The 26307-nt window shown below is 44.7% G+C and overlaps 1 protein-coding gene and 1 pseudogene across 2 annotated transcripts in view; one reads left to right on the forward strand and one right to left on the reverse strand.

Annotated features, from left to right (window-relative positions):
• Positions 1-7393: 7393 nt before the first annotated feature.
• The window catches only part of B4GALT5 (beta-1,4-galactosyltransferase 5), an 83595-nt gene continuing 64681 nt past the window's right edge, over positions 7394-26307 (reverse strand). For both annotated transcript variants that reach the window (XM_078371972.1, XM_078371973.1), the window contains exons 3-9: positions 21876-21989; positions 18511-18635; positions 17458-17574; positions 15151-15338; positions 14332-14454; positions 11660-11761; positions 7394-10838 (exon numbers count right to left, since the gene is read on the reverse strand). In XM_078371972.1, coding sequence (XP_078228098.1) covers positions 10691-10838; positions 11660-11761; positions 14332-14454; positions 15151-15338; positions 17458-17574; positions 18511-18635; positions 21876-21989 — 917 coding nt within the window. In that variant the 3' untranslated portion in view covers positions 7394-10690. The remainder of the gene's footprint in view (positions 10839-11659; positions 11762-14331; positions 14455-15150; positions 15339-17457; positions 17575-18510; positions 18636-21875; positions 21990-26307) is intronic.
• On the forward strand, positions 23144-25185 carry LOC108591535 (non-histone chromosomal protein HMG-14 pseudogene; annotated as a pseudogene).

Here is a 26307-nt window from a genome sequence, read left to right on the forward strand (position 1 = left end):
GGATTTCGAGACCAGCGTGGCCAACATGGTGAAACCCCATCCCTACTAAAAATACAAAAATTAGCCAGGCATGGTGGCACACGCCTATAATCCCAACTACTGGGGAGGCTGAGGCAGGAAAATGGCTTGAACCTGGGAGGCAGATGTTGCAGTGAGCTGATCAAGCCACTGGACTCCAGCCTGGGCAACAGAGTGAGACACCATCTCAAAAAAAAAAAGAAAAAGAAAAGAAAAAAAGAGTTGCTATGGCCTCCTGGGCTAAGAGGCTTGTCTTGAAGCCACCTTATCCTAATAAACCCATTGTCTTTACTTATGTTGTATTTATATCTGAGTGGCCTTGATGCTGTCACAAACCACTAGAACGGCCCAGGCCTAACATGCAGCTCCTGACGCCAACTCAAATGCTAGTTCCGTGGTGGCTCATGCCTGTAATCCCAGCACTTTTGGAGGCCGAGGCAGGCAGATCACGAGGTCAGGAGTTCTAGACCAGCCTGGCCAACATGGTGAAACCTCGTCTCTACTAAAAGCACAAAAATCAGCTGGGTGTGGTGGCGTGCACCTATAATCCCAGCTATTTGGGAGGCTGAGGCAGGAAAATGGCTTGAACCTGGGAGGCAGAGGTTGCAGTGAACTGAGATCACGCCACTGCACTCTAGCCTGGGTGACAGAGTGAGACTCTGTCTCAAAAAAAAAGAAAAAAGAAATAAGGCTTTAAAGTTGGATGTGGTGACTCATGCCTGTAATCCCAGAACTTCAGGAGACCAAGGAAGGTGGATGCTTATGGCCAGGAGTTCAAGACCAGCCTGGGCAACATAGGGAGACCTCATCTCTACAAATAACTTAAAAATCAGCCTGGTGTGGTGGCACGTGCCTGTAGTCCCAGCTACTCAGGAGACTGAAGTAGGAGGATCACTTGAGACCAGGAGGTCGAGCCTGCAGTGAGCTGAGCTCATGACACTGCACTTCCAGCCTGGTTGACAAAGAGAGACCTTGTCTCATTAAAAAAAAAGAACAAAACAGAAAACAAGGCTTTAATAGCAAGAGTACCTTATATTTATATACAGTGCTTTGTAGTGAAGCTGCCGTGATGCACGGTTCCGCTGACTGACCACCTATTGTGTGTGAAGCACTGCGCTCCTAACTCACGTTTGTTGGGGCATTTCCTCTTCACGATAACCTTGTGCGGAAGGTCTTATCGTCGCCCTTCTCCAAATGAGAAAACAGGATCAGAGAAATGTGACATTGCCAAAAGCACCCAGCTCCTGAGTGTGTTCAGCCTGAGGGTGTCTGGCTCTTCCTACATCTGGAATCTCATCTCATTTGGTTCTTTACCTATCAAATCGAGAAGGTTCATTGTCATTCACTCAGCAAATATTTGAGCACCTGCCCCATGCCTTCTGTCCCACAGTATGCCAAAGTCTGGACTAGGTGCTGGAGATAGAACAGGGAGCAAAACAGCGTCCTTTGTCCCCTGTCCCAGTTGGGAAGAAAGACCAAAGAAAAGACAAAGCAGGCTGGGTGCAGTGGCTCACGCCTATAATCCCAGCACTTTGGGAGGCTGAGGCGGGTGGATCACAAGGTCAAGAGATCGAGACCATCCTGGTCAACATGGTGAAACCCCGTCTCTACTAAAAATACAAAAATTAGCTGGGCATGGTGGTGCGTGCCTGTAATCCCAGCTACTCGGGAGGCTGAGGCAGGAGAATTGCCTGAACCCAGGAGGCGGAGGTTGCGGTGAGCCAAGATTGCACCATTGCACTCCATTCTGGGTAACAACAGCGAAACTCTGTCTCAAAAAAAAAGAAAAGACAAAGCAAAGCAAGGCAAAAACAGCACTTCAGAGCATATGTGACGCCAGGGAGTTACAGAGGCAGCTAAGACTCTCAACAGTTCCTTTCAGTACTAAACTGTTTTGCTTCTATTATGTTCCTTGTCTTTTTTTTCTTCTTCTTCTTTTTTTTGAGATGGAGTCTTGTGCTGTCACCCAGACTGGAGTGCAGTGGTACGATCTTGACTCACTGTAACCTCTGGCTCCCGGGTTCAAGTGATTCTCCTGCCTCAGCCTCCTGAGTAGCTGGGATTACAGGCATCCACCACCACGCCTGGCTAATTTTTGTATTTTTAGTAGAGACGGGTTTCACCATGTTGGCCATGCAGATCTCAAACTCTCGACCTCAGGTGACCCACCTGCCTCAGCCTCCCAAAGTGCTGGGACTACAGGCATACGCCTCTGCACCTGGCCTCTATTTCCTTTCTGATCATCTGTTCAGGTGGATTGACAGACACAAACATGTAGTGTCTCTATTGCCCTAAGGCTCCAGTGACTACTTTAGCCATGTCCCAGGATTGAGGAATGTACAATTTTGTTTTTGTTTTTTGACACAGGGGCTCGCTCTGTTGCCTAGGCTAGAGTACAGTGGTACAATCATAGCTCACTGCAGCCTCATCCTCCCAGGCTCAAAGGATCCTCCCATCTCAGCCTCCTGAGTAGTTGGAAATACAAACACACAGCTAATTTTTATACATTTTTTTGTAGAGACGGGGCCTCGCCATGTTGCCCAGGTTGGTCTTGAACTCCTGGTTTCAAGTGATCCTCCCACCTCAGCCTCCCAAAATGCCAGGATTACAGGCATGAGCCACAGTACCTGGCCCAGGGTTCTGTTCTAAGAAGCACATCCTTCTTGTGGTGTGTCCTTTCTTCACTTGCAGGCCTGCTGTTTCTTGTTCCTGTGTAATCTGTCACTTTGCGGCACTTCCTTTTCCTCTGTGCGGACAGAGCCTGGCTTGTTCAGCCACTTTTTGTCCTCTGGGGGTTTGATTTCCTTCCATGTTATTGCTATTGTGTGTTACATAGTGATGAACTAGCCAGGACACATTGTTACTTAGTCCCCTGGGTCACTTCCTGCTTCTGTAATCCTCCTTCACTGTTGACATTTCTATTGATTTTTAGCCAAACTCTGAGGTTCACAAACTATGGCTACCCACCTGTTTTTCTAAATAAAGTTTTATTGGAATACCTGTTTGTTTACATGTTATCTGGGGCTGCTTCAGCTATGGGGGCAGAACTGAGAAGCTGAATAGCCGAGTGACAGAGACTACAGATGGCCCCTGTGAGAGCAGAAAAAGCAACTGTTTTTCCTCTGTTCTCACACTACAACAATCAACACAGAAGACTTTTTTTTTTTTTTTTTTTGAGACAGAGTCTCACTCTGTCACCTGGGTTAGAGTGCTGTGGTGCAATGTCAGCTCACTGCAACCTCCGCCTCCCAGGTTCAAGAGATTCTCCCTCTTCAGCTGCCAGAGTAGTTGGAATTATAGGCAGCTGCCATCACGCCCAGCTAATTTTTGTATTTTCAGTCAAGACAGAGTTTCACCATGTTGGCCAGGCTGATCTCGAACTTCTGATCTCAGGTAATCTGCCCACCTCAGTCTCCCAAAGTGCTGAGATTATAAGGGTGAGCCAACTCAGCTGGCCACAGAAGACTTCTATGGCCAAATATGTGTGTTTTTCCCAAGCACCAAGCAGTGGACACCAGCAGGGCATCCCCCAATTCCACTGTGATGCCATCTACCTGAAGATAGCTTCAGGTCACATGAATTGAGGGCTCAGTCCCCAGGACTGTCCCTTCCTTCTCACCAGTCCCAAGTCCAGGTCTCCAGAACTTCTGATAGACCAGCTTCAAACTGGGGTCCCCACGACCTGCTCTTTGGGTTTAATTAATTTGCTAGAGCGGTTCACAGAACTCAGGGAAACTTCCTGACGTCTACCAGTTTAAGACAAAGGCTCCTTTAAAGGATACAGGTAAACGGCCAGATGAGATGCACGTGGTGAGGTCTGGAAGGGTCCTGAGCCTGTCCCCATAGGGTTGGGGCACGCCACACTCCCAGAATGTGGATCAGTTCTTGTTCACCTTCCTATAAACCTCCATGTGTTCAGCTATCTGGAAGCTCTCTGAGCCTTTTTTTCCGTTTTTTTTTTTGAGACAGGATCTCACTCTGTCACCAAGGCTGTAGTACATTATACTTGGCTCACTGCAACCTCTGCCTCAAGCATTCAGGCAGTTCCTGCCTCAGCCTCCTAAGTGAGCTGAGATTACTGGCCTGTGCCACCACATGCAGCTAATTTTTTATTTTAGTCGAGAAAGGGTTTCCCTATATTGGTCAGGCTGGTCTCGAACTCCTGACCTTAAGTGATCCACCCACCTTAGCCTCCCAAAATGTTGGGATTAGGGGCATGAACCACCGGGCCTGGCCCTCTTGAGCCTTTGATGGGGACTTCGTTGGGTAGGCATGACTGAGTGTAGAAATGTGATTGAATGAAAAGGGGATGGTCTGACACTAATAGGCTGAGTGGAGAACCCCAGTGAGGCTGTCTGTTCAGTCTTCTCCACCTCTCTGTGCTGCATTCCTTCCTTCAGGGTATTGGGCGGGACCTTTCTGAAATGAGAATTCTCAAGACCCACAATCAGAAAAGCAGGGGTGCTCATCAAAGCTTCTCCAAAAACGTAACATCTGAGCTTTATTTGAAAAAAATTATTCAATCACGGAAAAGAGGTCTCCAGAAACATTAAGAAAAAAACAAAAGTAATTGTACGACAACTCACGGTTTTTAAACTATGCCTTTGTTTTCCTAAGCATGCATGTAGGTATACAGGTATAGATCTGGACATCAGCCAATGGCTGGACATGGTGGCTAACACCTGGAATACCAGCACTTTGGGAAGCCAAGGCAAGAAGACAGCTGGAGCCCAGGAGTTTAAGACCAGTCTAGGCAACATGGCAAGACCCCATCTCTACAAAAATTATAAAAATTACCTGAGCATGGTGGCGTGGGCTTGTAGTCCCAGCTACTTAGGAGGCTGAGGCGGGAGGATCGCATGAGCCCAGGAGGTTGAGGCTGAGGTGAGCTACAATTGCACCACTGCACTCCAGCCTTGGAAATAGAGTGAGACTCCATCTCAAAAGAAAAAAAAAAATTTAGACATCAGCCAAACTGCTGACATGAAAGGAGAGGTTTACACTTATTTTCCAGCAAGCACATATTCACACTACTTTTATAAGACTTTTCAGGTGTGTCTGTGAACAAAAGCTATTTAGAGCATATATGCAAAAAAGTTGGGTCAGCAGAAGCAGCTTAAGGGGTTAAGAGCATCTTCCCTGGGGTAAAAATGCCCCCAGCTGGCTCAGTTGCTGGCTTTGTGACCTCAGGCAAGCTGTGGCTTGTTTGTCTAGAGTAGCTGTTCCATTTCGATTTGTACCTAGAGGGAGGAGGCCAGGGGTGTTGCTGAACCCCCTGCAATGAGCAGGACGGCTCCCCCACTTGTCAAGGGCAACGTGGAGAAGCCCTGTTCTAGAACAAGGGGCAGTGTCTGCCTCGAAGAGCTGAGAACTCACATTGTGTAATGCACTTAGCACGGGCCCTGGCACATAGCAAGTGCTTAATAAATAGAAACTATGTTTATTACTGGACCTCCTCAAAATTAAAAAAAGATGTTGAGTGTGGAGGAAGTGGTGATGCCAGGAAGCAATTCTGCTGAATCCCAATTCCAGCAGCTGGCTGGAAGGATCTCTGACCTTCTCCATAGCAACAATGGACTTCACCGGATGTGTGTCTGCCAAAGGGATGGCCTATACCGAGCTCCCAATTCCTCCTGTTGAGTTTTTCTGGTTTGAATCTCATCTCCTGCCAGTAGTTCAGGAACATTCCCACCCGATCACCTGGTCTCTTATACATATTCAGCTGTCTTCCTCTCTCAGACATTCCCTGTGTTCAGAAAAAACACACTCAAACTTCTCTGGTGGGAAAACCAAAACCTGGACCCCATCTCAGCCCCCAAGCCCCCAGCCTCGAATGCTTCCTGCAGCCCTGACCTTCTCTTTCTACCCCTTTCCAGGAAATCCAAGAGATGTCCACACTCTGCTGCTATCTCCTCCTTCCACATCGGGTCAGCAAAACGGGTCCTGCCACATTTCCAACACCTGCCCATTGCCAAGTCACTGTTTCTCTCTCCCTCTTCCTCTTATGTTGCTTTGTCTGCTGCCTTCAGTGCTGCTGACCACTCTCCCTCCTGCCTCCTCACTCTTCCTCCTTTTCTCAACCTGCAGAAGCTGGGCCAAGGTCGCCGCCTTCTCTCACTCTGTGCTTTTTGTTCTCAATCCCCCATCAGTCTCATCCACTGCTGGGTCCTCACTAACCTCCTCCACCCAGAGACTCCCCAGTCCACCCATGTCCCCCATCCTGCCATCTCTGCCAAGTTGTCTCAAAACTCCCTGAACTCAGCAGTCACAACTGATCTCATATCTGCCCCACCAATCTGGTCTGACTCCAGTGCCCCCATCTCAGGGAATGGCCCTGTCATCAGTGCAAGTGGGAAGCCAGCAGCTTAGGTGGAGTCCTCCATGCCAATCACTGCTGGCAGGTCCTAGGGGCATGACCTCAGCATCTCCCAGTCTCCCCTCATCCATCGTCCCTGCACCCACTGCTGCCTCGCCCCTGCTTCTGTATCACCGCCCATTTTCCCAGCAGTCAGAGATGTCTCTTACAGTTGCTATGGAATCTGAATTGCATCACACAGCCCTACCTGCTGAAAACTCTCCAATCCATTGCTCTAAGGATGAAATGCAAACTCCTCACCCTGGCCTGCAAAGCCCTGCACTGCAAGGCCCAGGCCCATCTCCCAGGCTGGCCATCCCTATTCACCCCCTGCTCTCCACTCCAGCCACACTGGCTTCCTCCCTGTCCTGCAGCTGTGCACCCATGTTCCTTGTCTCCCCTAGCTCACCCGCTCCCACCTTCCCTACATTCCCACCGGATGCCTGCCCTTCCATGTACTCATTACCCACAGCTTCCTCTTCTGGAGCATGTATTGAGGATACAATTTTAGTCATAACTGCCAGTGAACTGTGAGCTTAACGAGGCCACCCATCCTTATTTTCTCTATTATTGTGTCCACAGCATCTGACACTATTAATACTGTGAGTGGCAAACATTCAACACAGAAGTCATAACAATCTCTGAGCAGAATCAGGCGGATAAACCCTAGACTGATCCCAGAGAACCTTTTGGAATCAAACTCCATCAACCCTCACCATCCCCTTCACCCCCAAGTCCCCTTCCCCAACTGTCTTATTGGTACCACCTGGGTGATTCCTGAAAGAAAACCTGTGTGGGCGTTCCCTGGCAGCACCCTGGGAGCAGTGCTTCTGTCACACCACGCAGTTGTTCACTCAGCCCACCCACCTGCAAAATGGGTCAGGCAGTATTTACCCCAGCAAGACCCAGAGCTCAGCTGAACTGCCTGAAGTTGAACTCCTGTAGGAAAGGAAAGAAAAAAGGAAAAGACCCCACCCAAGGAGCCCACCTGTCCTAGACAAAAAGAAACCACCACCAAGGTTTGGTTCTTGAATATGTATTTTTTACTGAAAAAATCAGTCATAAATTAACATACAAAAATGTACAAACACATGAGTAAATAATGTAATGACAAAGGACTATTTTTTGTGAAAAGTGTTTTTTAAAACATCTTTAGATTTCAGTGCAAAAATGTACCCCTGGCACCTCTTAAAACATAAGAGCGAGCTCAAAAACACATAGGATGGAAATAAGCTAGCTATGCTCAATGCTATTGTCAATGGTGGTGGATACAATCAATCCATGTGGCTGCTGATCAGCTATTCATGTCTGTGGTAGAGGATCTCTGACAAGAGGACCTATTATGTCAAAATGAGTATTCTTGCAAGTACCCCCTTTCCCCCAAAAACAGCATCAACAGGGACACCTTTCCCGGCACACAGCAATCAAAGACAAGATTAATTTAAGGGGCCACCCATCAGTAGCCATAAAGATTTTCAGCTGTCAACATATGCACAAGGTCACATTTGGTTCCTGTTTTTTTTAAACATGACAGTTCCACGTTTATTAACAGCACACGGGCCTCGCTGTACGTTTTTAACTATGACATTTCCCACATAATATTCAAGGCCCGGTGGATGCATGACAGTTACATTCAGAGATTCCACACTCATCAGATAGACTTGCGACCGCAAGGGTATCGATGGACCCCACTTTAAGCAGTGAAAAGAGACCTTTCCTTTTGTTCTCAAATCAGCATTTTAAAAGTCAGGTGTTAGTCTTTTGCCAACAGTGTGTACTTGATAGTAATTACGGTAACGTAGAGCTTCAAACAACACTGCTGCCTGTAACTCAGAATCAGTCTGTACTGGCAAATCCTTCCAAATGACATCACAGTGTTGTCACAATGAAAGCAACTCACAGCCTTCAGTGAGGAAAAGGGAGAGGAGAATGAGAAGGGGAGAAAAGCTGAGGCAGGGACAAAGGTCCGGTGGGGGTGGGGTTGCACAGTGGAGGGCGAAATGGGGTCGGGGGTCCTTTATTGCTAGATGCACCCTAAAACAAAGGAAAACCAAATGAACCTCTGGGTGTAATGTTCCCTTGTGAAGGTATTTTAAAGCATGAAATGCTTAAAAGTTTTAAAAAACATCTGCTATAGCTTACCAGCATTTTCAAGGGCAGGAGCCTGCTCTCTCATACCAGCCGATAAGAGCTTTGCAATGCAATTTATTTTCTAAATACCACTGTATTCTTCAAAAGAAAACACAAACATGAAAACAAGTCCTGGCCAATCACTCCCACAGTTTGCGGGGATCATATGTCCACAGAACCACCACGTGCAGCACAAAAGCCCTAACCCACACGTATATACACACACACTCCCCCCTACACACACCCATGTAAACCATGAAAATCAAGGAAGTTGAAGGCAAACAAGGCAATTAAAAAAAAAAAATATGAAGTACTCTTCAGAAAGTACTCCTCACCACAATATATAAATATGTTGTATGGAAAAGAAGGGCAAGAGGAAAACTGGCATTTTCCAGATTTCTGCAGAAGCGGACAGGGACTACAAATTGAGGGGTTTGGTTCGGGAGAAAAACAAAGAGGTACAATTTCAAATCCAATTTAGAATATGACTTCAAGGCTGGGCATGATGGCTCACACCTGCCCGTAATCCCAATACTTTGGAGGTCAAGTTGGGTGGATTGCTTGAGTCTAGGAGTTTGAGAGGAGTCGGGGCAACACAGCGAAACCCCAGCTCTACTAAAAATACAAAACATTAGCCAGGAATGGGGGTGTGCACCTGTAGTCCCAGCTACATGAAAGGCTGAGGTGGGAAAATGGCTTGAGCCTGGGAGATGGAGGCTGCAGTCAGCTGTGATGGTGCCGATGTACTCCAGCCCAGGTGACAGAGCCAGACGCTGTCTTTAAAAAAAAAAAAAAAAGAATATGACTTGAAAATGCAGGTGGGGGTGTAAGCAGTGCACTTGGGCTCTTGCCATCTGGAGCTTTGTTGGTCTAATTTCAGAGCTTCCATCCAGTCTTTCCTGGATCCCAGCTGCCCCACAGCACACAAGTGTCACCGGCTCCCTGGCTGAATTCTTTCCTACTCCAGTGCTCCTTGGTTCTCTGTATCAGTTACTAATGTTGACAAAGAATCTTTCCAGAAACCAAAAGGGAAACAGAGGAATCACTGAAGCCAGCTGGTAATGTAGGCACATTGTTCAGAAACTGTGGCCAAGTTTCCACAGAGAAAAAAGGGGGGGAGGGGTTCCCATACAACCCCCCTCCCAAACCACATGCTGATTAAAGGACTAAACATGAAGCCTGGAGAGCCAGGCATGTGTGTGCAGCGAGCCCCGGAGGGCCTGCTTCGGGCAGGAAGCAGCCTGCTCTAATAGCAGCCTCCCGCTTAGCCGAGAATGGGATGACCTCGAACGTGGCCAACTGGGAAGAGTGAATCCAGAGCAGAAGTCAAGGACAAGACTCGTGGGGAGAAAGAAAGGGGCAGAAGCCAGCTCCCGGCAATAAAGGTCGAGTTATTTTGTTCTTTTGTGACGTGCCCTATATCCACTCCCTTCCCAAGGTGACAGCCATTCGGGAGATGACATCCTCCAACTGCATTTTAACTGAGTTCCTGCACTTGCCAACCAAATAAATGGTCTAATATATAAACCCTAGGTTTGAACTGGAGCCACCTAGAAATTAAATTTTAAAAAGGCATTTTACATGGCTTATTTACAATTATACTTCTTCAAGAAGTGACTGTTATATATTTATGTCTATTTATCTTTCCCAAACACCCTCCCCTCCACCCTCAATCCCCACCCAAAGGTAATTTTTTAAAAAAAATGAAACCAAAGAGAACACCAGAGATATAGAAGAATGGTGTGGAGTTTCATTTGCTCTTCCTAAAACACAGCTGCCCTGTGCTGGGTTTGCCTCTGCTCTGAAGGCCAAGAGGCTGCAAGGTCACACGTAGGGACAGGCTGCACGGCAGGACCACGGCAGATCACAGTTCATCACGGGTTCTGGAGCCTGTGGCTAAGACAGGATGTGGGGTAGGAGACGGGGAGAGAGCAGCGGGACAGACGTCTGTCTTGTGAAAATAGAAAGCCAGTGCTGACGAAGGAAGTCCCCAAGCTCACTCCCTCGGTCCCAGCAGCCGATCCAGTGAAGGCGTTTGTGCGTGTGCGGTCACATTTTCCCCCAAACCCTGTGATCCTTCATGAGACACTGTATTTCTGTTCTCTTGCTGTGTAGACCCCCCCAAAAAAATCTCATCAGACTGCTTTCTTGGTGGTGGTGGGTAAAGCAAACGTACATTCTCTCCTCTCAGTACTCGTTCACCTGAGCCAGCTCGGGTGTCAGGTTGACAGTTATGTTTTTATACAAGGCGTCGTATGTGATGTTTGCAAAGTAGTTCAGGTTGTTGAGGCCATCCAGCCCTTGCCGTTCTTTTGACTTCCTTAGCAGAGCGTACCTGTTAGGGCCGGAAGAGAGAAGAGATGGCTCTGAGTGAGGATCCACACCTCTGCAGTCAGACGATGCAACCAACTGCAGCCCTTCTGTAGCATGAGGCGGGGGCATGGCCACTCTGCTATGCCAGGCTGAGTGCAGTTATTAGAATCACCTCCTGTGTTTCATGCCAGGTGCTTTACTTATTTCATTTAATGCCCACCCAGCCCCTGCTAGCAAATGAGAATGTTAGGTAACTTGGCCAAGGTCAGAGAGTGGGGAAGTGGAAGGGAAAACATTAAAAATACAACAGATGAGAAAGTTCATACTCTGTATTCAGTGCCATTTTACTCCCACGAAAACAGAATTTCAGCAATTAGAATTGGCTGTCTGGAGTGCAGTCTTTCCCACAATTGAGAAAAGACCAAAAAAAAAAAAAAAAGGGTAACAGAGCAACTGCAAGCAACTGCAACCACACAGACAGAAGCTCAGAACACCCGTTCAGAATGGGAGCCTGCAGAAAGGGGCCAGCTGCTCTGTCACCTCAGGGACTTTCATCCTAGCTGTTTCTTCTCAAACTCTTCAAAGGCTACTGAGGAGACCACAATGCTGAAGACATAGAATGAGTGATTTCCTTAAAATAATCTTACTGTTGACATTTTCACCAACGGTCTGATCCCCCTACTAGTCTGACTCAGAGTTAAAATACATGCAAGCACTGTCAAACAGCTGTCAGAACAGGGCCCTGGAGAGGGGAAGAGGAGGAGGGGTTGTAATATGCTCTAAGACATCTGGACATGAAAGTATAGGGGCTATTTTCAAGAGACATAAATAAATTGCACCGACCTTCCAAGAAACTGGACTTCTCCTCGATGGTGATGAGGAATGGACTTGTACTTTCCTGTGTCACCCTCTGGCCGGCTCACAGAATAGCCTGCATTCTGGACTCTGTCCAAGACCAAGACAACGGGCTTTTAGATACAATGGTAATAGTCCAGGAGTGACCAAAGCCTACAAGCCACGTTACAAGCTTACCCTGGAAATCACACACAGCAAAAGCTTTCTCACTCAAATGACTCACTGTGTCACTTGAAGTTAAGGGGAGGGGGAGAAAAAAAAAAGAAAACAAACTGAGTTAAAACTCAATTTTAACTGAATTAAAGTTTTCATGTGAACAGAAAAAACCAGCTGGGCTTGGTGGCTCATGCATGTAATCCCAGCACTTTGCGAGGCTGAGGCGAGTGGATCACTTGAGGTCAGAAGTTCGAGATCAGCGAGGCCAACATGGTGAAACCCCATCTCTACTAAAAATACAATTAGCAGGGCATGGTGGGACAGGCCTGTAATCCCAGCTATTCAGGAGGCTGAGATAGGAAAATAACTGGAACCCGGGAGGTGAAGGTTGCAGTGAGTCAAGATTTCGCCACCACAAGATTGAGCCTGGGAGACAAAAAGAAAACCCATCTGGAAAAAAAAAAAAAAAGGGAAAAAAGTACAGAAAGAAATGGCTTCTTCTTAGAAATAAAATAGAATCAAACTGGGGATTAACACTTATACACTTGTATCATCTGAACTTTTCTTTTCTGAGACAGAGTTTCACTCTTTACCCAGGCTGGAGTGCAATGGCGCGACCTTGTCTCACCACAACTTCTGCCTCCTGGGTTCAGGCAATTCTCCTGCCTTAGCCTCCTGAGTAGCTGCGATTACAGGCAGATGCCACCATGCCCAGCTAATATTTTGTATTTTTAGTAGAGACGGGGGGTTTCACCATGTTGACCAGGATGGTCTCGATCTCTTGACCTCGTGATCCACCCGCCTTGGCCTCCCAAAGTAGTGGGATTACAGGTGTGAGCCATTGCGCCCGGCCTCTGAATTTTTTTTTTTAAGAGACAGGGTCCATTGCATGTTGCCCAGGCGGGAGTGCAGTAGGGCCATCATGGTGCAGTGTAGCCTCAACCTCCCAGGCTCAAGTAATCCTCGCATCCCAACTGGGCCTCCTGAGTAGCTGGGACTACATCCATGTGCCACCACAACTGGCTAATTTATTTTAGTTTTTGGAGAGACAAGGTCTCACTGTTGCCCAGGCTGGTTTTGAATTCCTGGGCTCAAGTGATCCTCAAGCCTCGGCCTTGCAAAGAGCTGGGATTACAGGTGTGAGCCACGGTACCCAGTCTATCATTTGACTTTTTATCAGCAAAGTATTACTTGTAATTAACAACAAACACATACTTTTCAAAACCAAGCTACAAAGTAAACAGATACCAGGTGGAAGTTCTTTTGCCTTTGTTCCTTATTAGGTTATTATTTACTTATTCCATAAAAATATTATTTTATTCCACTCGCACACAGGATTGTTCACACAAATTTATATAATACAAGCCTCATGTGATGGCACAGCTAAATCTATGTAGACATATCACTCATATTCTACTCTTCAGTTTGGAGTGGTTCCAATGAAGTGGGCATTTAGTACACAGAATGTTTGTAAAGTGGAAAGTTTTGTTAGAACCTTATGGCAGGAGGGCCGCTTAGTTATAATATTCTTTAATAACCTTATTTACATTAATTAAAGAACAGAACTTTAAAAAAAGAGCCTTAATGACTACATTTGCTTACAGGAATTTAGCAAAAGAATACTATATTACAGTCTAACTAGTGAGAAATGGAAAAGCCCGGCCCCAATTCTAAATATACAACAGGAAATAGTTACATCAATTACAGTGCATCTATATAATGGAATTAAATGGAGCCATTTCAGATCCTGTTTACAGAGTATTTAATACTGATGTAATTAAAGCATCTATTGAGAGCTTATCACATGTCAGATCCGCCAGCGCTCCATACACATTACATCATTTGATCCTCACAATCCTGAGATTTGGGATTTTAAAAACTGATGCACAGAGATTTTAAATTACTGTTCACCTGCCACTTTTTAAACACAAAATAAACTCAATGAAATGGTAACATTTGCTTCTTGTTGAGGGTAATTTATTTTATTTCTATACTGATCTGTATTTTACAATGAGGATATTCTTTATTAGAAGAAAAAACTGCTGAATTATATTTTAAGTTTATTTTTCCATGTCAAGGGAGAAAAAAGAAAATAGCTGCTTTGGTGGTATATACAGCTTGTTTTAAGATATTAAGATATTTTTAAATTAAGATTTTTTTAACAAAACTTGTAATTTGTGTGTGTGTGTGTGTGTGTGTGTGTGTGTATTTTTTAAGACCGGTCTCAATCTGTCACCCAAGCTAGAGTGTAGTGGCATATTCATAGCTCACTGTGGCCTCAATCTCCTAGGCCCTCCTCCCACCTCGGCCTCCCAAAGTGTTGGGATTATAAGTGTGAGCCACTACATCTGGTCAATTTGTTTTTTTTTTCTTAACTTTTTAAACTATAGCTACTAGAACATTTTAAATCACACACATGGTTTGCATCATATTTCTATCCGATAGCATCGGTCTGCAGTCTAAGGTAGCATTTCTAGAAGACCCCAAAAACAGCACAGAGGTACCTGTTCCAGAGGTCGTCATCTTCTCCACCCCAACCCCAGAAAGCATTAGGAAAGCCGTTGATTTTCCGAAACTGTTCCACTGTTAAGCCACTCACTCCACCAAAGAACTCAGTATAAGGAAGCCTAGGAGGAGATGTGGGAAATCAACTGTCTGTGTGTTACAGGGTAATTGTTTTCCCTAGAACGTTATTCATTTGAGGACTAAAAACAGTGCTCTCCGTGCTCCTGACCTGAACTATATGAACTTGCTTCCTCATGCTGACATGTATCAATCAAAGTAGCAAAATGAATTTTTGCTGATTTTTAATAGCTTGAGTGAGATAGTGTTGACACATCCATACACAATTCACCCATTTAGAGTGTATCATTCAATGGTTTTAGATAATTCACTGAATTGTGCAACCAGGACCACAATCTATTTTAACATGTTTTATCACTGCCCCCTGCAAAGCCTTGCACCCATTAGCAATCACTCCCTAATCCCCCTATGCTCTTTAGCCCCTTATAACCATTCAGTGATTTTCTGTCTCTATAGATTTGCTTATTCTGGACATTTCAGGTAATTAGAATCATGTGATACATGACCCTTTGTGTCTAGCTTCTTAATGTTTTCCAAGTTCATCCATGTTTTGGCACATATCAGTACTTCGTTCCTTTCTATTGCCAAATAGTGTTCCAATTATATGGATATACACACTTTGCTTATCCAACAATCAGTTAATGGACATCTAGGCCGTAGCTAATTAGATTCCCTTTTCTTCACATCGCTCATCATCCTTTCAGATTTAACCTCTTTAATTAAGAGGAAAAAATACTTACAGATACATATACTTATCCAATTTGGTTGCAAAATGCCTTGGCATCTGTCCACATCCATAATAGTTGCGATCACTTTCTGGTATGTGATCTACATCATGAAAAATCAAACAGTCCCAATCCAGGTCCTTCATCGCTTCTCGAAAGCCAACGTTGAAAAGCATGGCTCGATTAAAGGGCTGGGTACCAACCTAAAAGAAACAGAATTTTATTTTAAAAATAATCTTGAAGCAAAATCTTTACTGCCTTTGCTGTGCCTAAAGAAGAGTTGATTAGAACCAACTGGAAAAGATCACTGGGCTAGTATAACCAGGTCCAGCACCACACCTCAACTCACTCACAGTATGGCCCAGAAGTCACTGGACCTCTGGTGGTGCAGTGGCTCACACCTATAATCCCAGCATTTTGGGAGGCTGAGGCAGGTGGATTAGGAGATTGAGACTAGTCTGGCTAACATGGTGAAACCCCATCTCTACTGAAAACACAAAACCATTACCTGGGCGTGGTGGCAGATGCCTGTAATCCCAGGTACTGGCGAGGCTGAGGCAGGAGAACTGCTTGAACCCAGGAGGCCGAGACTGCAGTGAGCCAAGATCACGCCACTGCACTCCAGCCTGGGCAACGGGGGGGGGGGGGGGGAGTCACTGGACCTCTGGGCCCCATTTTCTTTAAAAATATAAATGGTAGCAAACCCAAGCTTCTCTCTCTCAAGGCTACTGAAGATAGAAATTCAATCTTATAATAGCCTTTAGAAGAGTACCCCACTCCACAAAGGTAAGGGAGCATATTACCATTTCTACTTTTTACTGCTTGCCAATCACTCTCTTCAGCATATCAACCAATCTGTAGCTGTTCATAAACCAAATCTACTACAAAGAGTGGTTTTTGGTTTTGTCCTGTTTTATTTTTAAAATCTAAGACAACAGTCACTGAGCATGCCAGGGACTCAAGCCTATAGAGACAAAGAATTCAGGCTCATGAAGAGACCAGTTCGAATGCTACACTGACTCACGCTTGCCAGTATCAAAATACCCAACTTAGGACAGGCAGATAGACTGTTAACATTTCCCAGATGCCCGGCCTTGCTGAGCAGTGGTGCTTAGCCCTTAATCCTCACTCCAGTATAAGGCAAACTCTAGGCTGACCACTTAGAGCAAAAGACTCAAAAGTGTGCCCACAGGGAGAGAGGTGAGCGTTCAACAGGCCCTCAGGTTGACAATCAGTGTATTCAGGAAAATCTGTCAACCTTCCGTTTATCTATGGATACAGCACCGCTAGTTCAAGGATCACATACTTCACAAGGCCTACAGAAGCCACGTCAGTAACGTAAGCATGTAAACTAGGCCGCGCAGAGAAAACCACAGTAGGACAGCTATGTTCCATCTAAAGCCAAATAAAAAATATGCAGGACCAGGTAAAAAAAGATTTACAGACTGAATTTTCCACCTGCATCTTCTTCAGTTTATGACCTCTATATCTGCTTCGATACATATATTTTTTCTTTCTTTTTTCTTTGGAGACAGAGTCTCAGTTTATGACCTCTATATCTGCTTCGGTACATATACTTTTTCTTTTTTTTTTTTTTTTGAGACAGAGTCTCACTCTGTCGCCAGGCTGGAGTGCAAAGGTGCAATCTTGGCTCACTGCAACCTCCGCCTCCCAGGTTCAAGCGATTCTCCTGCCTCAGCCTCCTGAGAAGCTGGGAGTACAGGTGTGCACCACCATACCCAGCTAATCTTTGCATTTTTAGTAGAAACAGGGTTACACCTTGTCGGCCAGGATGGTCTTGATCTCTTGACCTTGTGATTAGCCTGCTGTGGCCTCCGAAAGTGCTGGGATTATAGGCGTGAGCCACTGCACTCAGCCCACTACCAATATTTTTAAGATGAAAACAAAACCAAACCCTGAGGTTCAGAGAAGTCTGCAAATGTCCCTGGCCACTTGGTTAATTAACAGCAGACAGAGGACAAGCACTACAGTCTCTTGTCTCCAAGGCCACATCCTCTGCACTGGATCTTGCTGCAGCTCTTCATCTTAAGGGGAAGTTTGCTGAGGCCTGCAGACACCAGCAAAACCACCATACAAGAGGCCTTTGTTCATGTGCAAACAAAATTCTCTCCTGGATTCAAGTGTGCCCAGTACTGGGCAATAAACATCTCAAACCAGGAGTACAAAATTGTTCTCTGCTCCCCTTCCCACCTCAGGCAACTTAATCCTAAGATTTCAGTTTTGCTGGCTCTTCACACCAACAGTAGATAACCTGCAGCATCCTAAACTGCTGTCTAAGAGAAAGAAGAAAGGACCACTCACTTGTTCAACCACATAAAATGCGAACTGCAGGCGCTGGCGCTGAAGCATGGGAATCAGGTGTCTGAACAGGACTGGGAGGTGCTCGTGGCGGTTCCGAAAGGGGATGAGGATCGCCACCTGAAGCACATCATGGCAAAAGCAGCACAGTTAGGACTCTCCATTTTCACTCCTTAACAGGACCACCCTGCAGAATTGGTGACCAACCCACAGGAGTTCTTGGAGGCTGGCTATCTTGTGCTCAGCTTCCTCTAAACAAAGACCCATGTTGGCAAGTCAGCCCTTGGACCTAGATGAATGTTATTCTTATATATACCACATCTTATAGTACATGGTGGGCCTGCAATTCATTCTAGGCCGTAACTCATAGGAAAAAACACATTCTACACTGTGACAAAAATACATCTATAAACTTACAATTAAAACAAGCTTCACAAAACAGTATTTTCCCTTACAATGTGCAATGTACAAATGCTGGTTATTAAGTTGTTTTTATATCCCCACGATGGGTTGGATACTGATCTGCTCCAGATACACCTTGATCACTGCTGCATCACCAGCACATAACAAGGCTGGCACAGAATAAGCATTTTAATAGGTATCTGTTGAAAGAATAGACTTAAGCTGGGGTCACAGCTTCTATGGTCTGGCAGAAAAAAACAAAATCTCAATGTCAAGCCAGATAACTTTGCTTTTTAATCCAGTAATCTTATAGTAACCAATGGAGAACAGGCATGAAGCACTGACTCTGTGCAGAAGACTTCTGCAAATGGGTGGGTAGAGACCACCAATGCCCTCATCCCCTTGTTAATACTCCTGGCAGGAAGTCCTAAGGGTCCTGCTTGGCCATCAGAGTAATGCAAATTTCTGTGTCTACAAAAGAGTCCTTGTGGGAACCCATTCCTCCAAAATGTTTCTACACAACACAAAGACTTTGTATGAGGGGGTAGGATAAAAATGACAAAACATCATGGTTAGCTAATTGCATGGTGATTCAGACCAAAGGCAAAACCCAGGTGGGCTTCTCAGCATTGTGGGTCTGACTTCACACCCTACCTTCCACCGAGGCATGCAATCAGAAGGCTTCCAGTGACCTCCGAGCTTGATGGTTGGGTCTTTGGAGAAGAGTTCATGAATGTAATCCATTGCAATTTCACTCATGTTTATGTCTATTGGGCCCTCTGAATGGTGAGAGGAAAAAGGGATTAAGAAGTCAGAAAATGGTAAGTTTTCCTCTGCCTGAGGTTTTAGTCTCTGGAGAAATGCAATGCTTTTTTAGCATAATGTGTTTTTAGCAGGGATGGAAGTCTTTTCCTCTACTTTCCATCTCGCTGCATTTTAGTTCCTCACTATTATCAGGGTAAAGAGGCAAATCAAGGAATTAAGGCTTTAGAGTTCTGCTTCCGTCAGGGGGCAGAAGAAATGAAGATTTTTAGCTGAGTTTTTTTCTTTTTTTGGCAGTCTGACTCTGTTGCCCAGGCAGAGTGCAGTGGTGCGACCTCAGCTCACTGCAACCTCCACCTCTGGGTGTAGGCAATTTTCCTGCCTCACCCTCCTGAGTAGCTGAGATTACAGGCATGCACCACCATACCCAATTAATTTTTTATTTTTAGTAGAGATGGGGTTTCACCTTGTTGGCCAGGCTGGTCTTGAACTCCTGACCTCAAGGGATCCACCCACCTTGGCCACCCAAAGTGCTGAAATTACAGGCATAAGCCACCTCGCCCGGCCTTTTTTTTTCCCCCCTTCAGTTTATTAGTATGTTTTAATAAATAGAGACAGAGTCTCATTATGTTGTCCAGGTTGGTCTCAAACTCCTGGGCTCCAGTGATTCTCCCAACTCGGCCTCCCAAACTCCTGGGATTAAAGGCCTGAGCCCCTGCACCTGGCTGCAGCTGAGCTTTTCTGAGAAGGAGAAATGCAGCTGAGCTTAGAGTCATGTCAGTTTTCTCCTGATACAAGTACAGACACACTACCTCTCTCAATCCATTCACCAGTGGCTCAGGACCCTGAAGATTATGTCCTAACTCAGAATGCTGGATATCTCTGACTTCAGTCAGTCAGGAAGTGGTACAATAACAATCTATAAATGCTACTGAAATAATGAACTGTGATAACACTAATTTTAGACCTGTCAAAGCCTATTTCTGATACACAAATCTCAGCCTTCCCAAACTAAGCTTATATCTAGATGCAGACAAATGCAGGTTTTAAAGGAAAACCTATATATGTGTGGTGAGACATGCAAATTAAACAGTAAGGCTTCCAACACGACTTCTATACTCATAATTAATTATTCATATATGGATGAGAATATGTTCAAATACCATGCATGACTATTTCTAACACTTTCTCTATTTTCACTATGTTTCAGCATAAAAGTCAACTTTGTAAATGTAAGATTTTCCTTTTCTTGATCTCACTTCTTAAAAAAAGTTTTAAAAACAGAAATGGGAACTATCTAAGCAGCCTAAAAACATAGCAAAGGTAAAAGAGTTTACCGTCCTTGTTTTAGATTACATGAGATTCAAAAACAGAACAAAAAGATCTAAGAATTTTTTAAACCAGCACTTTGTTAAGAAAATAACTTCCAAGCAAGGCATGGTGGCTCATGCCTGTAGTCCCAGCTACTCAGGAGGATGAGCAGGAGGATTGCTTGAGCCCTGAAGTTCGAGACCATCCTCGGCAACATAGTGAGACCCCCATCTCTAAGATCAGCACTATAGCCAGTGGGAGATTTATATTAAAAAGACAAAAGCTGATTGCCTATACAGTCATGTGCACTGATATTTTCACCAGTGATAGATGGCATATATGGTGGTTGCGTGAGATTAAAATGGAGTTGAAAATTTCCTATTGTCTAGTGATGACATAATACTGTTGTGTTACTCAAGTGTTTCTGGTGATGCTAGTATAAACAAATATACTGCACTGCCAATCATATAAAAGTATAACACAAGACTGGGAGCGGTGGCTCACGGCTGAGGCAGGCGAATCACGTGAGGCCAGGAGTTCAAGACCAGCTTGGCCAACATAATGAAACCCCAACTCTACTAAAAATATAAAAATTAGCTAGGCATTGTGGTGGGAGCCTGTAATCCCAGCTACTTCTTGGAGGCTTAAGCAGGAGAATCACTTGATCCCAAGAGGCGAAGGTTGCAGTGAGCTGAGACCACGCCACTGAACTCCAGCCTGGGCAACAAGAGCGAAATTCTGTGTGCCCCCCCCCGCCGCCCCCAAAAAAGGTATGCACATACAATTTAAATTAGAGTACATCATACTCGATAATGATAAACTATGTTACTGCTTTATATATTTATTATTTTATATTTTTAAATCATTATTTTACCCTCTGACACAGGGTCATGCTCTGTTGCCCAGGCAGGTGGCACAATCATGGCACCCTGCAGCCTTGTTGTCTAGGCCTAGGTGGAAGGATTGTTTGAGGCCAGGAGTTCAAGACCAGCCTGGGCAACACAGTAACACCCGTCTCTTAAAAAATAATAATAACTTAAAAATTAGCCAGGCATGTCAACACACACTTGTAGTCCTAGTTACTCAAGAGGCTGAGGCGGGAGGATTACTTGAGCCCAGCAGTTCGAGGCTGCAGTTTTTTAAAACTTTTTATAAACTTCTTAAAAGTTAACAAGTTCATAAAGTAAAAAGGTATAATAGTAAGGTTAATCTATCATTAAAGAAAGAAAAATCTTTTCTGAATCAATTTAGTGCAGCCTAAGTGCTCAAGTATACAGTAGTGCACAGTCATGTCCCAGGCCTTCACATGCACATTCCCTTCGCATCCACTCACGCACTGACTCACCAAAGCAACCTCCATTCCTGTAAGTTCCATTCATGGGAAGTGCCCTACACAGCTGTACCATTTTTTATCTTTTATACCTTATTTTTTACTGTACCTTTTCTATGTTTAGATACACAAATACTTACCATGGAGCTACAATTGCTGTATAGTACCATGCTGCACAAATCTGTAGCCTAGAGCAACAGGCCACACCATACAGCCTAGGAGTGAAGTAGGCTACACCATCTAGATTTGTGGAAGTATACTCTAGGAGGTTCCCACAACAATAAAATCACCTAATGATGCACTTCTCAGAAAGTCCCGATTGTGAAGCTATAAATGACTGTATTAATACTTTCTCTAGGAAGTTCAAACAGAACCCAAGTTACAAAGGACAAGCAAGTGCAAAAGAAAGAGTGAAAAGGCGGAAAATGGTACCGAAGAACACAGGCAACCTTGCAGCAGGCTTTGAGGAGCCAGGAGCACAAAAGACTCGCACAGACTCTGTTTCCAGTGGCAGGGAGGTATTTATATTCTCTATATAGGTAGACAGAGAGATCAAGAGTGCATTCCCCTTTATCCATTTTAAAAGCAGAGGAAGATGGGCCAGAGCTGTACTCACTCATGGAAGGGAGCCTTTCAGGGCAGGTATGGTTTGCAAAGTAGGTGAAGTCTTCAGGAAGAAATGTTGTAGTTTGAAGGAAGGTTTCACTGTGGTTTAAGTCAAGAGGATAATCTAGGGAGGTAAAGGAAAAAAGGCAACTCAGACTGGTATGTGTAATCAACGGTGCAATTATTAGATGCCTACCAAACGAGTCTTTTTCTTAGCTATCATCTTGGTGGAAAGAGACAGGACTCTGGACTATCGCTTTGATGCAGCTGAAAATGTGAACTCATCAACAAAAATGTTAACCAAATGACGTATTTAACCTGTGCTCCTATTCCTGTTGATTTTACAGGTTTATATGCATTCAGTTTACAGTCAACTGTCATTAAACATCATTTTTAAAATAGCAATCTCCTACCTCTCATTTCTTTCTTTTTTTTTTTTTTTTTTTTAAAAAGACGGGGTTTTGCCATGTTGGACAAGCTGCTTTTGAACTCCTGCTCAAGTGATCCACCCAACTCGGCCTCCCAAAGTGCTGGAATTAAGGTACCCGGCCTCATTTATTTTCTAAAAGAAGGATCTGCCCTTCTTTTGGCCAAGAATTTTAGCATTTATATCAGTATTCACCTCTGTCAGCCCGTACGGCTGGTCGTGATGCTTCTGTTTTCAGTCTTATCTACTGGCCTCCCACTATGGGAGGTGAAGACGTTATTTCCTTCCTCCTGCCACCACTGCCACACGACCCCTTTCCATTCCCCAGTCTCCCAACAGTCACCGGTCACAGCCGTGGTTAGGACAATCTTCAGTCTTTGTATTATGATGCTGCTGTAAGTACTAGTCATAGATGAGAAATGTGCAAAGTTACGCATCCTGTTTCTGTTTGCTCAGTTGTATATGCAATGATTCTAATTCAACACCACACCTTTCACCAAGATATTTCCTCCTAATACATGCATTAGGTATTCTCTGAACTTCATTCACCCAGAGGTGGTGTGGCTGCTTCTGGCTTTCTTCCATGCCAAATGTGCAGAAGCCACCTCCCTTGCACCCCGCCACCAGAGCCCTGGAGACTACCATCACCTATCCAAGACTGTCCTAAATCTCATTTTCCCTAAGTTCCACTTTTCCCTTCTTCTTGCTTGGGTAGCACATCCTCCAAGTAGCATCTTAGGAAGGGATGGCAGTTCGGGCAGCGGGAGGAGTGGCAGCGGCCAGGTAGCCCACCCAGCTTTACAAAGGCTTTCGGCCCACAGGCACCCAGCACGCACCTCCCCGCCGCCAGGATGCCCAAAAGAAAGGTCAGCTCCGCTGAAGGGGCCATCAAGGAAGAGCCCAAGAGGAGATCTGAGCAGTTGTCAGGGAAACCTCCTGCAAAAGTGGAAGCGAAGCTGAAAAAGGCAGCAGCAAAGGATAAATCTTCAGATAAAAAAGTGCAAACAAAAGGGAAAGGGGGAGCAAAGAGAAAACAGGCTGAAGTGGCTATCCAAGAAAAGAAAGAACATTCACCTACAGAAAATGGGGAAATGAAAACTCAGAGTCCAGCCCCTGATGAAGCAGGAAAGAAGCCAAGTCTGATTAATACCATATACCATGTCTCTCAGTGGTCCCTGTCTCCCTTCTTGTACAATCCAGAGGAATATAATACAAAGCATATTAAATGGCAATATGGAGTCAGTCCTGCATTTAATGTCTTGAACATTTTAAATTACTTCCATTCCCATGTTGTTTTTTAGTAGAGTTGCTTCCTAAAGAAAACTACTCTGATCCTGGCTCTCCCTGTCAGAACTGTGTGCACTCTGTAACATCTTTGGTGTGGTAGTCCTGTTTTCCTACCTGTGCTGTGAAAGATTAAACGTTTGAATAAGTAGTGTACATGCTATTCAGCTGTGAATTGCTGGGATGTATGTTACAGCTTATCTGCATGTGAAGACACAGGTACTTGATAGTCTCTTAAGGAAAATCTGCTTCCAAATTTTAAGTTGGAAAGCCACTGGAATAACAGGCCGGGCGCGGTGGCTCAAGCCTGTAATCCCAGCACTTTGGGAGGCCGAGGAGGGTGGATCACGAGGTCAAGAGATCGAGACCATCCTGGTCAACATGGTGAAACCCCGTCTCTACTAAAAATACAAAAATTAGGTGGGCACGGTGGCGCGCGCCTGTAATCCCAGCTACTCGGGAGGCTGAGGCAGGAGAATTGCCTGAACCCAGGAGGCGGAGGTTGCGGTAAGCCGAGATCGCGCCATTGCACTCCAGCCTGGGTAACAAGAACAAGAGCAAAACTCTGTCTCAAAAAAAAAAAAAAAAAAAAAAAAAAAAAAAAAAAGAATTAAAATGCATGGCTTTTTAGATTTTTGTTATACATGTTAAGAATTGTGTACAAATTGAAATGTCTGTACTGATCCTCAACCAATAAAATCTCAATTATGAAATTAAAAAAAAAGAAGGGGTAATAAGTATGGCTTTGAAACCTTACATATCTGGATATAGTTTTTGCTCTTCCTCACTTGATTCATAGATCGGTTGGGTTTACAGAATTCGAGGCTAGCAATTCTGCACAACTGTAAAGATGCTATCCCACTGCCTTCTCGATTGCACTGTGGCTGTTAACTCTGAAGCCATTCAATTTTTGACCTTTGTAAACAACCAATAATTTCATGCTAGAAATGTTAAGGACTTTCTCTTTGGTCAGGAAATGTCATGTTGGAGTGCCTTGCTGTAAGTCTGCTTTCCCTTACTGCGCTGGCCATTTGGTGGGCCTTTAGTTTGCTAATTCATGTCTTTCTGTTCTGGAATGTTTGGGGGGGGGTATTCTCTCAGTGATGATTCCTCCCTTCTGTACTCTGTGCTGTCTTTCTGAAGAATACAGAACAAGAATTGGATGTGGGACCTCCTGGTACTGTAAGTACCTCTTATTTTCCATCTTGCCATTTATCTGTTCTATGTTCCGTATTTCCTCAACTTTACTCAATCCTTGCTTTAATCATCATCTCTGCTATCATATTTTTAATTTTGAAGAGCTCTTGTTTCCTGAATGCTTATTTCTTACAATATTCTTGTTTCAGGTTTGCAGTCATTTTTCTCCTCTCTTACTGAACTCTCCAGTGTCAATATCGTTGGGTCTTTCCCCCTGGTCTGATCAGATTCCCCAGATAAATCCACTCAAATCTCCTGACAGAATGATAGAGTCCTGACTATAAACATCCGGAAACTAAGAAGGAAGAGAAAGAAGTTGGGGCATATGTAATCCTCATCTTTTCAAACACTGTGGTCATGCCAGGTATCCTCAGGTTGAGGAGCTCTGTTTTGCCATCTCTAGGGTTACTAAGCCTGCAGCTCTTGCCAGGATGGGGAGATGGGTGTGGGTACCTGACTGCTTTTTAATAGCTTTCAAACTCTCCTTTAGTTGCCTCTTTTGTTCCTACTTCCAATATTGCTAGTTCCCGAGCTTCTGGGGGATCCTGGGGTGGATGCTGGTTTTCCTGTTGCTGCTTTGAGCAGTCAGTCTTCTTTGGTTTGTTAAGTCCTTTATCAGTGGTTCTGCTTTCTACCTAGCAAGATTTTTTGCTGTGGTCTCCTTTCCTGTTCTCATCCTCAAGGGTTTATGCCATTAAAAAACCATGAACGTATGCCCCTGTTAGTGGATATGAAGAGTGTGAAGGCTGATGTCTTTTCTTAGGGGGCTGTAGTTGTAGAGTAGGAAGAGGGCCTTCTAGCTTTAGTTTTTACAGATGAATGACTGGAACAACATACACAGGACTCAGACCAGGAGCCCTGGCTAATGCATGACAAGCTCCAACTACACTCTGGATTAGAGATCTTTCCAGTATTCTGTACTGCTTTTTTTGTTTTTTCCCACGGAATATTAAATCCTTTTGGATTCATGCTGATTCCATGAAAATTAAAACATCCTGTTCAAATTCACTTTGTACCCTAGAATTCTAGAATCTTCAACTAAGATATTTTTTAAAAAGCATTATGAACAGGTTTCCAAGAATCAAATGGCTAACACATTGAATCCTTTTTATATGCACACGGCTGCCTACTCTGCAAGTACTCTGGGAACAAAATTCAATGAGAGGCAACTTGAGAATTTTAAGTGTCTTAACAAGTGAAGGAACAGAATGCTTTCTGTCCTTTTTAGTAGTAGCTTTCCTGAAAAACACTAAGCCTACATTTATAAAGAATAGTAGAGACTAATTTATACAGACATAAACCAGGCTGGGTGTGGTAGCTCATGCCTATAATCCCAGCACTTTGGGAGGCTGAGGCAGGAGGATTGCCTGAGCCCAGGAGGCCAAGACCAGCGTGGGAAATATGCTGGGAACCTGTCTCTACAAATAATTTAAAAAATTAGCCAGGCACGGTAGTGCATGCCTGTGCTCCCAGCTACTTGGGAGGCTGAGGCAGGAAGATCACCTGAGCCTGGGAAGTCGAGGCTGCAGTGGGC

Source organism: Callithrix jacchus, chromosome 5 (assembly GCF_049354715.1).
Source record: "Callithrix jacchus isolate 240 chromosome 5, calJac240_pri, whole genome shotgun sequence".
NCBI lineage: Eukaryota > Metazoa > Chordata > Mammalia > Primates > Cebidae > Callithrix > Callithrix jacchus.